General features: G+C 41.5%; 1 protein-coding gene across 5 annotated transcripts in view; it reads right to left on the reverse strand.

Moving 5' to 3' along the window:
* Positions 1-17,580, reverse strand: part of RAB27A (RAB27A, member RAS oncogene family) — a 114,230-nt gene that overhangs the window by 30,814 nt on the left and 65,836 nt on the right. For 4 of the 5 annotated variants that reach the window (XM_077263784.1, XM_077263781.1, XM_077263785.1 and 1 more), the window contains exons 2-3: positions 9,565-9,737; positions 3,158-3,243 (exon numbers count right to left, since the gene is read on the reverse strand). In XM_077263784.1, the coding sequence (XP_077119899.1) occupies positions 3,158-3,243; positions 9,565-9,717 (239 nt within the window). In that variant the 5' untranslated portion in view covers positions 9,718-9,737. Of the gene's footprint in view, positions 1-3,157; positions 3,244-9,564; positions 9,738-15,414; positions 15,572-17,580 lie in introns of those variants that run through there. The other variant, XM_077263782.1, reaches the window with a different exon arrangement.

The raw sequence follows: 17,580 nt of genomic DNA on the forward strand, positions 1-17,580 counted from the left end.
CCCTGCGTAGAGGTCTGTCCGAGGGGTGTCGCTGGATTTGTCCGATGCCTCCTTTTTCTTGAAAAGCCTTCCTCCTTCTTGTGGATGACACATCCCTATGTCATCCACACAGTCTCCCAAGCACTGCACTCTTGCACAGGCGTATATCTTTTCCCTGACTAGGGAAGAGTAAAGTACTGCAGTGTGCATGCCCCAGGGCTCTTTGACCTTTCCCAGTGCATGCTTGCAAGTCGGGCTGGTGGCATATCTATAGCATTATCGAATGCTATATATCAGCCCTGAAAGGCGGTGGTCTAAACTCATATCAGTCAAACCTGGTGACAGGTTCCCTTTAAAGGGGTTTCCAAGTTTGGCACAGAAGTCAAGTGCTTTCAGTTATCTGGTGCCAAGGGCGGGCAGTTAGGTCATTGCAAGTATTGATCTGCATACTTCTGTCCACTTTCCAACTAGATGTGTGTAACCTATCTTGATACAAGTGAGCTGAGCGAGGCAGCACGTCTTGTTGGAAAGTGACCGGACGTATGCATATTGCATACACAGTCACATAGTAACAATTATTAAGGTTGAAGGAAGACTTTAAGTCCATCTAGTTCAACCCATAGCCTAACCTAACATGCCCTAACATGTTGATCCAGAGGAAGGCAAAAAAAAAACCCAGGTGGCAAAGAGTAAGCTCCACATTGGGGAAAAAAATTCCTTCCCGACTCCACATACGGCAATCAGACTAGTTCCCTGGATCAACGCCCTATCAAGGAATCTAGTATATATACCCTGTATCATTACACTTTTCAAGAAAGGCATCCAGTCCCCTCTTAAATTTAAGTAATGAATCACTCATTACAACATCATACGGCAGAGAGTTCCATAGTCTCACTGCTCTTACAGTAAAGAATCCGCGTCTGTTATTATGCTTAAACCTTCTTTCCTCCAGACGTAGAGGATGCCCCCTTGTCCCTGTCTCAGGTCTATGATTAAAAAGATCATCAGAAAGGTCTTTGTACTGTCCCCTCATATATTTATACATTAACATAAGATCCCCCCTTAGGCTTCATTTTTCCAAACTAAATAGCCCCAAGTGAAATAATCTATTTTGGTATTGCAGACCCCCCAGTCCTCTCATAACCTATTCTCTGCACCCGCTCTAGTTCAGCTATGTCTTTCTTATACACCGGAGACCAGAACTGTACACAGTATTCTAAGTGTGGTCTAACTAGTGACTTGTATAGACGTAAAATTATGTTCTCCTCATGATCATCTATGCCTCTTTTAATGCATCCCATTATTTTATTTGCCTTTGTAGCAGCTGCCTGACACTGGCCACTAAATGTGAGTTTGTCATCCACCCAGGTCTTTTTCATTGACGGTTTTGCCCAGAGTTTTAGAATTAAGCACATAGTTATACATCTTATTACTTCTACCCAAGTGCATGACCTTACATTTATCCCCATTAAAGTTCATTTGCCATTTATCAGTCCAAGCTTCTAGTTTACATAAATCATCCTGTAATATAAAATTGTCCTCCTAGGTATTGATTACCCTGCAGCTTCGTGTCATCTGCAAATATTGAAATTCTGCTCTGTATGTCCCCTACAAGATCATTAAGAAATATGTTAAAAAGAAGAGGGCCCAATACTGACCAGTGTGGTACCCCACTGCTAACCGCGACACAGTCCGAGTGTGCTCCATTAATTACCACCCTTTGTTTCCTATCCCTGAGCCAGCTCTTAACCCACTTACATAAAATGAGAATAATGGGGATAGGGGAAAATATGTATCAACCTTTTGTGTGGCACCGTATCAAAAGCTTTTGAAAAGTCCATATACACTACATCTACTGGGTTCCCTTGGTCCAGTCCGGAACTTACCTCTTCATAGAAATTGATCAGATTAGTCTGACATGAACGGTCCCTAGTAAACCCATGCTGATACTGGGTCATGAGGTTATTCCTCTTCAGATACTCCAGTATAGTATCCCTTAGAATACCCTCCAGGATATTACCCACAGTAGAGGTTAAGCTTACTGGCCTATAATTTCCGAGTTCAGTTTTTGACCCCTTTTTGAATATTGGCACCACATGTGTTATACGCCAGTCCTGTGGTACAGACCCTGTTATGGACTCTTTAAAGATTAAAAATAATGGTCTATCAATACTCGGGGGTGTATCGCCTCCTATCTTCATCAGATGATGAAGGGCAGAGCAAAGTACTGCAGTGCGCAGGCGCCGGAAAAGGTCAGAGGCCCAGCGCTTGCGCACTGCAGTACTTAACTCTGCCCTCAACAGGGCAGACAAAGTACGCCTGCGCCAGAGCGTGAAGACAAGAAGAGAACGTCATCTGATGAAGATAGGAGGCGCCGTACCGGACCGCGACGCCCATCGGACCGGGCAGGGACCGCCCCTGGGTGAGTATAATCTAACCTCTTTTTCTCATCTTTCAGGATACATCGGGGGCTTATCTACAGCATTACAGAATGCTGTAGATAAGCCCCTGATGCTGGTGGGCTTAGCTCACCTTCGATTTTGGGGGTGACAGGTTCCCTTTAAGGCTACTTTCACACATCAGGTTTTTCGCATCGGGCCACCGGATCCAGTTTTTGAACAGAAATATTCTCTCTCTAATAATAATATGCATATTTTCGTGTTATTTAGACAGTTTTGTTGTAACAAAGAAAAAAAAATCTTAATCAACACGGTGCCAGCGGCCGCGCAGTAGCATCTATTGTGTTCTTATAGATGCTACAGCGCAAACGCCACCAGCGCCATTTTGAGAGAGAAAAAAAAATTGGGCTTTATCAAGAGGGCACCAGCAACACCTATTAGTGTAGCATCGGTGTAGCTAGACCCCCCCCACCAGTATGGCACGTTTTATTTATTACATGCAGTTCCTTCTTTGCAGCTACTTATTCACAACAGTCTAACAATGGTTTGCCTGTGGCATGATGGCAGTTGTTTTGCAACAGGATGGAAAGCCAACGGTTGAAGACCACTTGTCTGCATCCTGGATCCCAAAAGATCATAAAAATAAGTTTGGTTTTTAAATGAAAGTTATTAAAAGTAAAACCTAGAAACTAGATATGACGCAAAACTGTGGTGAGTCTCCATACTACAAAAGGTACAACCATTGGGATTTTTATTTCACAACAGTGCTGAATACTCACCTTTCCTGACCTGCTGTGTCCCATAGCTGCAGGTGAACTCTCTGACCTCTGCCAGCAATTCCATCAGGACCATTTGAACGATATACCTGAAAAAAGAAAAAATGCGGAGATACTAAGAAACAGAATGCTAGAGCAAGAGTCAGTGGATAATAATCAGCAGACCTATGCATCTATTGGGTTGTGTAGCTGAAGATACACTGGGAACTTGAATATCGGTCGTTAGAGACATGGAATCATAGACAAAGCACCGACAAGGAAGAAATAAAAAATGTAGAGAAGATAACAGCTCATTATTAATCAGATCTACTTCTACAGCACGAAAAGCATCAGAGATCTCAGATCATCCAAGAGATGGAAAAAGATCTGGCATTCGCTTTGCTATAAAACATAGACCGTCTATGACTTGCCTACACATTTGACCATGCGGTTCTACAGAATGTCCATTGCTACGACTAAGGATGGTATGGTCAGAAATACATAATAGGATGCATGTTAAATGCTGCTTGAATAAAGTACAAATTTCATTGTCAAAGTAAGTGCTGTAATTTATTTTTCATATCCTCTTTTGAACAGCACAAAATAAGAAATTCTTATATAGTGGCTAAATTCTGTTGTACAAAAAGAAATGAATGCAAATGTTAAACAGTATATCTGCATTTCCAGCAACTACTTACTATTAAACCAAAAGGAACACCCAGTCTATGCTTTACTATAAGGCTCTGAAAACTGTACTAACACACTAGCCCTGGTGACAGACTTCCTTTACAACAGGCCCCATCAACATTCCCGATATCAGGAATAAAAACATTAAAGTACACTGTGTGCAGAATTATTAGGCAAGTTGTATTTTAGAGGATTATTTTTATTAATAATAATCTTTATATAGTGTCAACATATTCCGCAGCGCTTTACAGTTTAACAATTTCAAACACAACAGTCATAAGTAACAATTAGGGTTGAGCGAAACGGGTCGGCAATTTTCAGAAGTCGCCGACTTTTGGCAAAGTCGGGTTTCATGAAACCCGACCCGACCCCTGTGTGGGGTCGGCCATGAAGTCGGCGATCTTCTGAATCTGGAATCGGAATTCCGATACCGATTCCCGATATGTTCAAGATATCGGGAATTGGTATCGGAATTCAGATTTAAGTGTAAAATAAAGAATTAAAATAAAAAATATCGCCATACTTACCATCTGATGCGCCCTGGTACTAAGCGGGAACCTTCCTTCCTTAGAATCAGCCTTCCAGGACCTTGCGGTGACGTCGCGGCTTGTGATTGGTCGCGCGGCCACCCATGTGACCGCTCGCGCGACCAATCAAAAGCCGCGACGTCACTGAAGGTCCTGGAAGGGCTGATTCTTAGGAAGGAAGGCTGCCGGAAAGAAGCAGGGCACGTACGAGGGTGAGTATATACCTAATAGGAATATACTCACCCTCGGCTTCTTTCCGGCAGCCTTCCTTCCTAAGAATCAGCCCTTCCAGGACCTTCGGTGACGTCGCGGCTTTTGATTGGTCGCGCGAGCGGTCACATGGGCGGCCGCGCGACCAATCACAAGCCGCGACGTCACCGCAAGGTCCTGGAAGGCTGATTCTAAGGAAGGAAGGTTCCCGCTTAGTACCAGGGCGCATCAGATGGTAAGTATGGCGATATTTTTTATTTTAATTCTTTATTTTACACTTAAATATGGATCCCAGGGCCTGAAGGAGATTTTTCCGCTCCTTCAGACCCTGGGAACCATTGGAAACCCAATGCACTGCATTGGGTTTCGAGTTTCGGCCGACCCCGACCTTTTTATAGGATCGGCCGATTTCACTCGACCCGACTTTTGAAAAAGTCGCGTTTCGTGAAACCCGACCCTATAAATGTAAAGGTCGCTCAACCCTAGTAACAATGTTAACAAAACAATAATTAAAGCAAAATAAGACAACCCTGCTCGTGAGAGCTTACAATCTACGATATCCTGTTTTTCTTGAACGATACCAACTTCTTCCTGTACCACTGCTGTGGTTGTCTTCCAGAAACTGGCAGTAGGTCTGGGAGTTGAACTTCACTCCATCCTCAACCCAAAGAGGTCCCACAAGTTCATCTTTGATGATACCAGCCCATACCAGTACCCCACCTCCACCATGCTGGCCTCTGAGTCGGAGTGGAGCTCTCTGCCCTTTACTGATCCAGCCTCTGGCCCATCCATCTGGCCCATCAAGAGTCACTCTCATTTCATCAGTCCATAAAACCTTTGAACAGTCAGTCTTAAGATATTTCTTGGCCCAGTCTTGACGTTTTATCTTATGTTTCTTGTTCAAAGGTGGTCGTTTTTCAGCCTTCCTTACCTTGGCCATGTCCCTGAGTATCGCGCACCTTGTGCTTTTTGTTACTCCAGTAACGTTGCAGCTCTGAAATATGGCAAAACTGGTGGCATCTTGGCAGCTTCATGCTTAATTTTCCTCATTTCATGGGCAGTTATTTTGCGCCTTTTTTTGCCCAACACGCTTCTCGCCACCCTGTTGGCTATTTGCCATGAAACGCTTGATTGTTCGGTGATCACGCTTCAAAAGTTTGGCAATTTCAAGACTGCTGCATCCCTCTGGAAGACACCTCACAATTTTAGACTTTTCAGAGCCCGTCAAATGTCTCTTTTGACCCATTTTGCCAAAGGAAAGGAAGTTGCCTAATAATTAAGCACACCTTATATAGGGTTTTGATGTCATTAGACAACACCCCTCCTCATTACAGAGATGCACATCACCTGATTTACTTAATTGTTAGTTTGCTCTCAAGCCTGAACAGCTTGGAGTAGGACAACATGTATAAAAAGTATCATGTGATCCAAATACAACTTGCCTAATTCTGCACACAGTGTAGTATCAGTGAGTTTTTTTCCCTAAATTGTTTTAACTATGTATGAGATAGACTGCAAATATATTAAAATAATAATCATCATCTTCACGGTCTTCCTGCACTGCGCCAGCCCTCTTCTTAGTTTAGGGACTTTAAGTCAGACTTGCCAGATCACAGAAGGGAATCATGAGAAGACCAGAAGTTGCTGTCACAATGTAAGTGCACGGAGCTTCATTCTGTACCATCATAGTGTTTCACTGCAGGGGGTAGCAGCGCCATACACATTGGTCCCTGTGTGAGCCGCCAAAGAAGAGGAGTAGTCACATGACCCAGAAGAGGTCTGGATCAGTGCTGAAAACAGGGTGAGATGGCGATCGGTAAGTATTTTAACACATGTTCATTACATCTCATACATAATTAGAATAATTTAGGTAAAACAAAAATTTTTTAACGGGACTTCTGTAACAAATTTATGGTACATTTTTTCTTTAAGAAAAATAGAAAAAAATATTTTCAGCCCCTGGAAAATATTCTTTACACTTTATTCCATGATGATATTAAAAATGAAGCACAAGACAGAAAAGGAAAGCAACGGCGTTTAGAACGTGTGTAACTGTTCTTTGTCAAAGCCCGTCAGTCCTTTGACAGAACAGTTGCACACATTTGAGACCCGTTGCTTTGCATTTCTGTCTTGTCTTTCCATTTCTAATCTCATCATGGAATAAAATGTAAAGAATTTTTACCAGGAGCCGGAAATAATTTTTCAATTTTTCTTGACTTACCACACGAAAGTTCAGATCGTGATTTCCGTGCGGACTGCACTATTTGAATTGGTGAGCTGGCATAACACTTTTCTATTTTGCAAAGATTTTTTCTAAGAAAGCAGCTTTTGCTCCATTCATGTATTATTCCTCCTAGAAGTTAAAGCTATTCATTACTCAGGCAATCCCTTTTCGACTGCAATATTCCACCACGTAGAGTTACCACACCTTATTGTCCCCTCCTGTGTCGGCACCGTTCCAGTGACATTGGCGAACAGTGTCCTGGGGCTCTCTTGAGGTTGTGTGACGTGAGCCCTGCAACCAATTAGAGGCTGCTAACAGACCGCTTCACTTTCGCTTCTTTCAGTGAGAAGTGAAGCGACACAGTGGCCACAGATTAGCTGCAGGGCTCACGTCTCACACAACAACAGTGTCACACGAGCCCCCATCAACGATGTTGCTGGAATGGCATGGTCACCAGAGGCAAGTGTAAGGGGTTTTTATTCTATGCGTGGAATACGGTAATTAAGAAGGGGTTGTCAGAGTAGTAGAAAACGCTTGTAGTTGACAAACTTACAATTGGGTGTTGTTACTAGTGGGCGTCGACACTGCTGACTGTGCAGACACTTTCCTTTGATAATGGAAATTTTAACACTCAGTTGAAAATTCATTAATAAAAACAAATAAAGATAATGGCCTGCACTCTGTCCTAATTCGAGGTGCTGGTGTAATGGGTTGGATGACCCTGAGCCCATAAAGTAGAAATTCACCGCACACTCTGAGGATTTTCAAGTAATGCAAGAAAAAAACATTTATTGGTGAGAACAAAAAAAAAAAACAGTTAAAAGTGGCAGAGTGCAGAAAAAAATTTTCCGAGCGACTATATAATTGAGTGACGTTTTGACCCATCCCAGGTCTGATTCAATACGTCGTCAATGTTGTCTTGGAGGTGGATGTACACTGTATAGGGATGCCTCCCTGGTTGTGGTGATGTGTACAATGGGCTGTATTAGTCCTCAGAGAAAGCGATATGCTTTAAGGTTGTGGATAGTGGCGGCACTCCCGCACCTGCTGCTGGTGACTCCCACCACCAAGACAACATTGACGACGTATTGAATAACAATAATGACGTATTCTACGTCATTAATAAAAACAAAGAGGAAGGATACAAAGTAAAGATGGTGGGGGGGGGGGAGAAAATTATGCCCCAGAATTATTTTCTTGGAGAACACTACTGTTTTAGTAAATACTAATGTCCAAAATACAGATCGGTTCTCTTTAGGTTGGTCTTTCACTTACAGACTCCTTGGGAACGGCAGAAAAATCAGCAGGTAATAAACTTGTTATCTGTAAAATGTCACGATATAAAGAATCGTTGGTCCAATAAGATGTATAGGAAGTTGTGGTGCTGAACCACTGCATGAACAAATCAACTCATTCCAGCTGCAAAGAGCAGCCTCAAAAATAATTCTACTGACCTCACCAAGATGGACACACTGCACCATAATACCACACCATATTTAGAAAAAAATGGATGTTTCAGGGTGAGTCGTAAGGTATTTTTATAGGAAAAAAAAATTATGCATTAAATGCTAAAGATTGCAGATCAGAATGTTACAGATCGGGAAATACCTGACGGGCGGAGGTAAAATTCACGCTAAATGAAACTGTTGGGCATTTAATTTTCATTCTGTGATAACAGCTTCTAGCGAAATTTCAAAAATATCCAAACCAACAGAGCTTAAAACCGGTGGAACTGGCACAACTGGTTTAATAGTGAGGAATAAATGAAGGTTTCTCAACTATGTAAGATATGAAAGCGTAACAATACATTCTTAAGCTTTTAGCTAAGAAAATAAGAGGTTTTCTAAAGAAATATGCAGAACAAAAAGGAAAGATGCAAAGGTTTCCACATGGTTCACAGAGACCATTATCGGAGTGTTCAGACAGCATGTGCTGTATTTACCATGCAGCTATCTAAGCACCTGTGACTTTTCCCTTCCTCCCAGACATTATTGTAAGATTTTTCCAGTAAAACTAGAATTGTAGGAAACCTCTCTCTTTTAGGGTGGGTTCCAACGTTGCACTAGAGGTGCATTATTTTTTTTCTTGTGTTTTCAGAAAATTGCTGCAAAAAGTAATTGATTAAGTAATTATGTGGAGAATGTATTCTAGGCATATAGTTGGACCTCCGAAATCCATGGTTGGGAGTTTGGACAGTAAGGCTTACCAAGTTTATTCCTTCACAGCAGCAGTTTTCTCTAAAGTAGACACTTTAGCAGGACAATGCCCCATAGGTCATATAGTAATGAATTGGTTCAATGAACAGGATAGTCACCAGATCTTACTCACATGGAGCATCTCAGGTGGTGTCAAAATGGGGGTTTTCAGAGAAGATCAGTACTTCCATTTAAATATGTGAAAACTGTGAGAAACCATCTTGTCTGCCTGGGTCAATGCTCCTACAGAATGAGATAATCCGTAGTAAAATCTACGATATGACAAATTGCTGCAGTTCTAAAGGCCAAAAAAGGTCCAATATGCTACCAGATGGGTAGCTCCAATAAAGTGGCCATGCAGCGTTCCCTTACTCCATAGCGGTGCTGAATATAAGCTCAATTGATTTCAGTATATGCGGATTAGGTTGAAATATAGTTAGACGTATGGTTTCAGGGTCTGCGATAGATCCATACCATCCACAAACATCTAGATTTTGGTCTGAACCAAAACAAGAGGAATAACTTTGGTATCATTTTGAATACAAAAGGCTACACAAGAAAAAAAAAAATATATAAATAAATTCTTACCACTCTCTTTTCCCTGAAGTCTATTCCTACTGTTGTGATGAACTTTGAATTAAATTTCCCATCTGTATATTGGTAGAGAAAGCTGGTTTTTCCAACGCCGGAGTCACCCAACGCTAAAAACTTGATGAGGTAGTCATAGTCCCCATCAAACATCCTGAAGCTTGGTTAGCGATCTGCAAAATATCAAACATTAAAAAGATGAAAATCTTGTTATCCATGGCAGAAATTTCTGGGATCATCATTAAAGAGAACCAGTCACAAGGGTTTCGTACACACGGCAGCTTTAAGCCCTTCAGAGCATAATAAAATGCTGTATACATGATCTCCAACCCTCTATGCAAATCACACAAAAAATAAAAAAATGTATATCTATATCTCTTCAGTTATAATCAGACGGCATGGTCCAGACTGATGGGAGTCTCTGGTCTTGGTATGCATGGCTCCTCATCCCTGTCCTGATACGCAAAGCCCCCATCAGCAAAAAAAATTATATGATCGACCAAACCGCTGCATGACCAGCTCTATCCTCACCTACTGTATTCTCACCCAGCCCTTGAAGATTGTGAGCCTTCGCGGGCAGGGTCCTCTCTCCTCCTGTACCAGTTATGACTTGTATTGTTTAAGATTATTGTACTTGTTTTTATTATGTATACCCCTCCTCACATGTAAAGCGCCATGGAATAAATGATGATAATAATAATAATAATAATAATAATAATAATATGTTAGAACTATCTACAGGTGCTTCCCACATTAGAAGCATTTTGGATTTTTAAATCCTTTTTCAAACTGATGTTATAAAGTGTTCTAATTTACTGAGATAATAACTTTTGGGTTTTCATTGGCTGTAAGCCATAATCATCAACATTAACAGAAATAAGCACTTGAAATAGATCACTATGTTTGTAATGACTATATAATATACGAGTTTCACTTTTTGTATTAAAGAACTAAAAGAAATTAACGTTTTCATGATATTCTAATTTTGTGAGAAGCACCAGTATGTACTCGATTAGGCTGTTCCTCATTCTCCCTTTTATGCCTTGATAAAGTGAGGTAAATGGCAGAAAATGAGCGAGATCCGCCGAGGAGTGAGGGCGCTAATTTTTGAGTATTAGGGTGCCAACCTCCACGATAGGCAGTATCAGTTCAGGCAATAAACAGGGATTATTAAGTCTAGAATTGGTATTATCAGAAATTTATAGTTCTTATCAGAAAGAATATTTGCGCAACTTAATACTACAGTGGTCCTCACTGGATTATTGGATTCCTGTCCACTCTTCATACCACATGGGTTATGTTTTTTTTTTAATGAGATATAAAGTGCGTTGTTTTTAGAGGATTTATAAATAATATACAGTGCGTCTGTAAAGTCATGGTGCACTTTTGACCAGTCACAGGATCTATTTATAGTTTACATTTTGGCGCCCTTTCTCTGGCCCAATCATTTCAGACCTGTTATGCTGTTGCTGAGCCCCCAGTCAGATTAACCCCTGATAAATTGAACTCTGATTAATACACTGCCAGGTCTGTGAAATCATGCAACCACAAGCTTATGTCAGCTGTGTGGTTTTCCATGCCAGTCGAGATGTGGAAGGTACAGAGGAAAGTTCAGTGTGTTCTGTGGCTCGCTAAATTCAAATCCGTGACCAAAATGCTACATGAATATCGGTGCGTTTATAATGAAGCACCACCACATAGGAATAACATTACTCGGTGAGATAAGCAGTTGAAGGAAACCGGCAGTTTGGTGGAGAAACCCCGTTCTGGTAGGCCATCAGTCAGTGACGAGTCTGTAGCAGCTATATGGGATAACTACCGAAGGAGCCCTAAAAAAATCTGTGCGTGCGTGTGCTTGACAATTACACCTAAGCAAGATTACAGTTCATAAGGTGTTAAAGAAACGTCTCTATTTTACAGGATACAAATTGCGGCTGTTGCACGCTATCAAACCGGCGGATAAACCCAAACGATGCGCGTTTGCTACAGATATGCTTCATGAGATTGACAAGATGCCTATGTTGAGTACGAACGTAACACCCCTAAAGTGAACGTGTTGTGTAGCCTGATGCATGATAAGGTGATAGGCCCATTTTTTTCGCGGAGCGGTCTGTGATGGCAAACACGTATCTTGACATGTTGGAATTGTATGCAGTGCCACAATTTCCAGAAGGTGTCATCTTTCAACAGGATGGCGCTCCTCCACACTACGCCACCATTGTTCGTGAGTTTCTGGATCGAACATTCCCCTGGCAGTGGATAGGCAGGGGTACTGTCAAGCCATGGCCACCACGATCCCCAGATCCGACACCCTTAGACTTTTACTTTTGGGGTTACGTGAAGCAACATGTGTACATTGAATGTATCGACAGTAATCACTTAAAATATAAAATCACAGACGTTATTCACTCTATTACACCAGACGTCCTAACCCGTGTGTGTCTCAAAAACGTCACTATCGTTTGGATGTGTGTAGGGCAACAAATGGAGCCCACATTGAACTGCACTAAATAGGTATGAAACTGGGAGAGTTCTTTTATTTGGAGCAGATTTCACATTTCTATAGTTTTTTGTTGCTTTCCAGTGACTGGTCAAAAAAGTGCACCATGACTTTACGGACACACTGTATATACACTTATACACAATTAATCCAGTGTAGTCAGCTGTATATAAAAAGATGTTACCTGTCAGGCCGGGTGCACATGATCCAAAGTTGCTGCAGGTTTGACAAACCCACAGATGCCAGATGTTACAGCACAGTGGATGGGATTTCAAGAAATACCAAGTCCACTATGTGTCCACAGACACTAGCGGATCACCCGCGGGGATGTTAGTCTCCGCAAGAGAAGTGTCACCGTACAATGTATTGATCTCTGTGAATCTGCATGGTTCAGTGAACACATGCAGATTCACCTGCGTTCAATAGACGGCAGCGCTTTGGATGCAGCAAACATACGCCGTCTCCAAAGTGCTGCTACTTCCGGATCGTGCGCACCTGGTCTCATTGTAATTCCGCCTCTTCTGATAAGTACCAGTCTAAAAAAGTCTCAGTGGCCAGTCTGAAAAATGCAAGATTACTGATGTGTTTTTTTTTTTAATAAATAAATCGTTATGTGGGGAAAAATACTACCACATTTAAAATAAAAACACTGATTTAAAATTAATAAAGAGAATATTGCAATTCTCAAACTTTGTTATCTTTACACATTGATGCATAAAACAAACAAACAAAAAAAAACAGCCCTCAACAATCATCTCAAAACTGACCTGTTAACACAATTTTCACTTAGGTGGTTAGAGCGGAAAAAATGTAGAGCTTTAAATTTCACGCAGTGAATTTAGCATTTGTGAAAAGTATATGCCTGCCTTTAGATATAAAAGGTTGTAAAAGTTAGAACTTACATAACCACTTTTGCATAATCATTACTGATAAATACGTCACAAACTATTGCTCTATTGCTGTGCAATTTCCTTCAGCTTGTTCCGATCCTTCCTTCTCCCCTGCCCCACACCACAAACTGAGCATCCTGCACCAATGGCCATGGTGGATATACATGTAACACAAACAAAAGCTTGATGTTGCCCCAGACCTACTAATCAGAAAAGGTCCCAGGAATTCAGGCATGTAGAAAGAGGTAAGGAGATTCGCATGGCTCTGGTCCTCCGGACATGGATGTGACCGCTGGATAAGGGTCCGGCGAATCTTTTTGATCAACCCTACAGACAACTGTGTTATAACAAGTGTAAAGTCATAAGTCGCCTCAGTTCTGTTGCACACATCTCTCTGATGCTAGCCTACACATGTTGTACTGTAGTTTGCATTACAGGGTTATCCAACAGAACTAAAAAAAAGAAAACGTTCCCATCTTAAAAAGTATTCCTGTCTGCAGCTTAAAGCTATGGTCCAGGGTCCGTCACCGATTGGCATTGCATCAGCACATGACAAGATTCGCTTGCCGACTGTTTAGTTCAACAGCTGATCCAGTAAGTGGTAGGATTGATTTAACTCCTTGAAATAAGCAGCCAGCCCCCTCTATACGCTCAGAGCTCTGGTCACATCCAGACGCAGGAAAAGCTCTCCCATGTCTGACATATTGGAAAAGGACTTGCTGGGACCTCAGTTTGTAGCCGAAAATTGGGACATCTTTCAGATGGGAATTAGATTTACTCAAGAACCTTGTCTTTTGTTAAACACCTTTAACAAACTTTTCTTCTTAGACATTGTTCACACGTTCAGTATTTAGTGATTTTACCTCAGTATTTGTAAGCCAAAACCAGGAGTGGGTGATAAATACAGAAGTGGTGACGTTTTTCTATTATACTTTTCCTCTGATTGTCCCACTCCTAGTTTTGGCTTACACATACTGATGTAAAACACTGACCAAATACTGAACGTGTGAACATGGCCTCATCTAGACAACCCTTTTAAGATAATCCATCCAGTCAGTAAACACAACCAAACATGGTACAAGTGTTACTACTTTCCAGATGAAGGTAATAGAAGGCACATCACCATGCATATATTCATGCGATTTAAGGCAGCCTGTGTCAAATTGTTAATGTTTAACTCGTTTTGTGACTTTGAGTTAAACAACAACTAATAAAAGTAGTCTCAAGACTCCTGAAAAGTAGAGCTCAGAAAACTCTTCCAAACAGCTTTGAAGTTAATAGCTTATAAACACTAGCTGCTCAGCCACTAAATTATAGGTATGCTACTCATTTACAGCCCGGCTAGAATGATGGAGCAAAATGACTGATCACAGAAAAATACCCACAATAAGAAGAGTCCACATTACTAAAGTAACTCACTAAGTATTCCTAAAACCCACAGGGCTTACCCATATTACTTGTACCCCTTAGATGGATTTTGTGAAACGCATTGTGTGCTAAATTCTAATACGCCTGTCTAATTTTTATTTTTGCTTACAAAAACCAACCCGAAAAATGTACATCTTACAGAATTGTCGGCCTAAAGGAGCCCAGAGAAGAATTCCTTGCCTGCCACACCTCGCTGTATTTCACGTGCATCTGAAGCACTGAACAGACACCAGTGGACAAAGTGGAAAGACCGCAGATTTATTACAGTATTCTTGAACGTAGTGTTCCAGTACAGCCGAAACAGAGCAGACTTTATTAATGACTAAGGGACTGGTCTAACAATTACATGTTTGATGGATATGACCTTTACTTTAACATTCAATAACCAATTTACACAAAGAAAAAAAACCTTACACATGCCTCAGTCATATCTTGAATGTGATTCCTTCAATTCTTACTCGTTCCACTGAGACACCCAAGACATCAGAATCATGTAGACATAAGTTCATGGTAACCTAGTTATATGCCACTTGCAGCATGTCTGTGGGTGTGAGAATGTGTGTACAGAACTGTAAATGTGAACCCTGACATTACATGATGGCCACAATACGTTAATACGAGTATCTAAAACAGAAGCTACAAGTAGCTAATCTCACGGAAGCGATTCATTTTACCTAACAGGGTCTGACATATATTGTAGAATCTAAAGTAACACATGCCCTAGGTTCTGTGAGAAATAATCAGGTGGTGTTTTCTTGCTAGGTGGTGGTCAGGGTTTTGCTACTGTAAGAGGAGTTTCTATGAGATCTAGCAGTTTGTAGACATTGATGTGCATCAATGCACTCAGCAAACAGCATATTCACCTTGCACTGAGCAGAATGGATGGAAAGAGGGAGAAAAAAAAGGAGGCACATTAACAGTCTCCACTGAATGAAAGAATCAATGTCAGGCTATCGAATGCATGCGACCGGGAAGATCCCAGTGTATGTCATGTAGCATCAATCCTAGAAGAGGGGAAGCAGAGAAACTCACCTCCACTATGGCACAGGGACGGCAAACCCCAGCTGGTGTGGAATGGTAAAGAAGGTGGATGTTTAGTAGATGTGCGTTCTCGCTCCACCTGCTTAGCACACATCAGAGAGCCTACGTGTCACCTGCTTGCACTAATGTCAGTGCGAGCGGAAGGTGTGCCCAATGTCTGCGCGCAAGAGGAAAGCCCAGCTCTACAGTCTGTCTTTACACTGCTCATGGAAGGGAGGAAGTAATTGGATCCGAGGATCTAAAGTGTATTGTTGAGGAAATGTAACAGACGAGGATTCCTCTATTTTCACTTGTGCTTAAAATGTTGCCTTTTAAGAAGAGGCACTGCCAGCTCAGCCTGGCATCTGCCCCAAAAATGGATAGGATCTGGTGAATTCCTTTGTTTGGACAAGCTGACAGACAAATATTTCATGCAGCAGGAAATGCTACTTTGCTAGTACACCTGCTACTCTAGATTGCATGCTTTCATTTCTACAATTAGCTCATTTGTTACTCTCATTAACTAGGCATCTGAAAGCTAGGGAAAAATGCTACAATTATTACATTGAACTTCACTCGCCAAGATTAACTGTAAAATCCCTTGTTTTGGATTTCACCAATACAGCATGGGGGACACCACAGGAGTTTCCCTTATAGCTAACAATATAATGGCACACTCTTGGAAATTTACAGTACTTTTAAAGATAGAATATGGGCATCTTTAACATGTTGGAACAACTTAGTCATTGTGACTTCCTGCTGTAGTCTGATAGAAATGCTTTTACTGTTATAACCATTAAAAAAAAAAAAATCACACAAAAACAACAATGTGGCATTCATCCTCCCCCAGTCTCATCACTAACCCAACTCACATGATCTTCAAATTTGTATTGGAATTCTGTGGTTAGTTAAAAGTGGGTGGGTTTGGGGACCTCAGAAGGACAGAATCACCATGATTCTTCCGGCATTTGTTCAACTGCATTTTAGAGTCTGGGAAAGCTGAGTGGAGCCATAGAGGTTGTCGGCCAGCTTTATAAAATATATGTTTTATCAGAGTAGGATTCATTATTTCTGCAGTACTTGTATACGCATATGCTACAGCACATTGGTGGTTAATGGAATATGGTTTTGGATAGGATTTAATTTTATTCTACTCCTCTTAAAAAGTTGAAAAATATTTCAGCAAGACATTTCCTTCCTCTATGATTTGGACACATCATCCAACTGCAAGAAAATAAACCGTACTAGTTTCTAATTGATCGCCCCTTTTGTTAAAGTAATAGCAAACAAACACCATTCTATCAAATCAAATAATAACTGGACCCCAAGCAAGTTTGTTTTAGTCATATTTTCGCACGTCTAGAAGGTAGGCAAGCCCCCCTCTCCTCAGTGCATCGAGACGCGGCGTTGGCTGCACAAGCCACAGCGAGGTGCACAAGACTAATAGTATAAGTATTACTGACTGAGGGTTAAAGTGTTATTCTCAAGTTTGTGTCTTGAGCAGCTCAGAGCTATGCAGTCTCCTTACTTCCTGGTCTCCGGCAGGGCGGGCTCTCCTTGATAGACAGCTCTAGTAAATAGTAGAGCTGTAGAACTAGAAACTTCAGCACAAGTTCTGTTCTAACATATTCAGCCATCAGTGGTTTGCTGTGGACAGCGCACTGCTATCAATATAGTTACACAGAGAAGCACACAGATCTGGACAACAATCACAAAGCGCTAATTAGTAGACCTAAGACCTGCTCTGAAAGCTGCAGACTGGAGATGCAACTTTAAAAGGAAGCTGTCAGTTTTTTTCTGATATAACGTACGGCCACCATCTTTCAGCGCCATGTGACCACATTCTTTAATGCTGCTTATATATGGCTCAAATTCACCCTGCAAGGCAAAAAAAAAAAAAAGGCCTTTTATTATACTCACCTACAGGGGTATCCGGTCCAACAGGCGTTGCTAGTCTTGATCTGGTGCCTTCTTTCTTCATACGAGCCGTCCTGCTTCTGTGCTTCGTGTGGTGACGCATACCATGTCAGCCACACAGCATTCCCCTTCATGCTTCTGCACAGGTGTACCTCTCTGTCCTGCCAAAGGCAGAGCAAAGTACTGTAGGTTATATTGGAAAGAGAATGATGGCAGCTTCCCTTTAAATCACTTCAGATGATAGGGAGGAGAGCATCTAAC

This window comes from Ranitomeya variabilis, chromosome 5 (assembly GCF_051348905.1).
Source record: "Ranitomeya variabilis isolate aRanVar5 chromosome 5, aRanVar5.hap1, whole genome shotgun sequence".
Classification (NCBI taxonomy): domain Eukaryota; kingdom Metazoa; phylum Chordata; class Amphibia; order Anura; family Dendrobatidae; genus Ranitomeya; species Ranitomeya variabilis.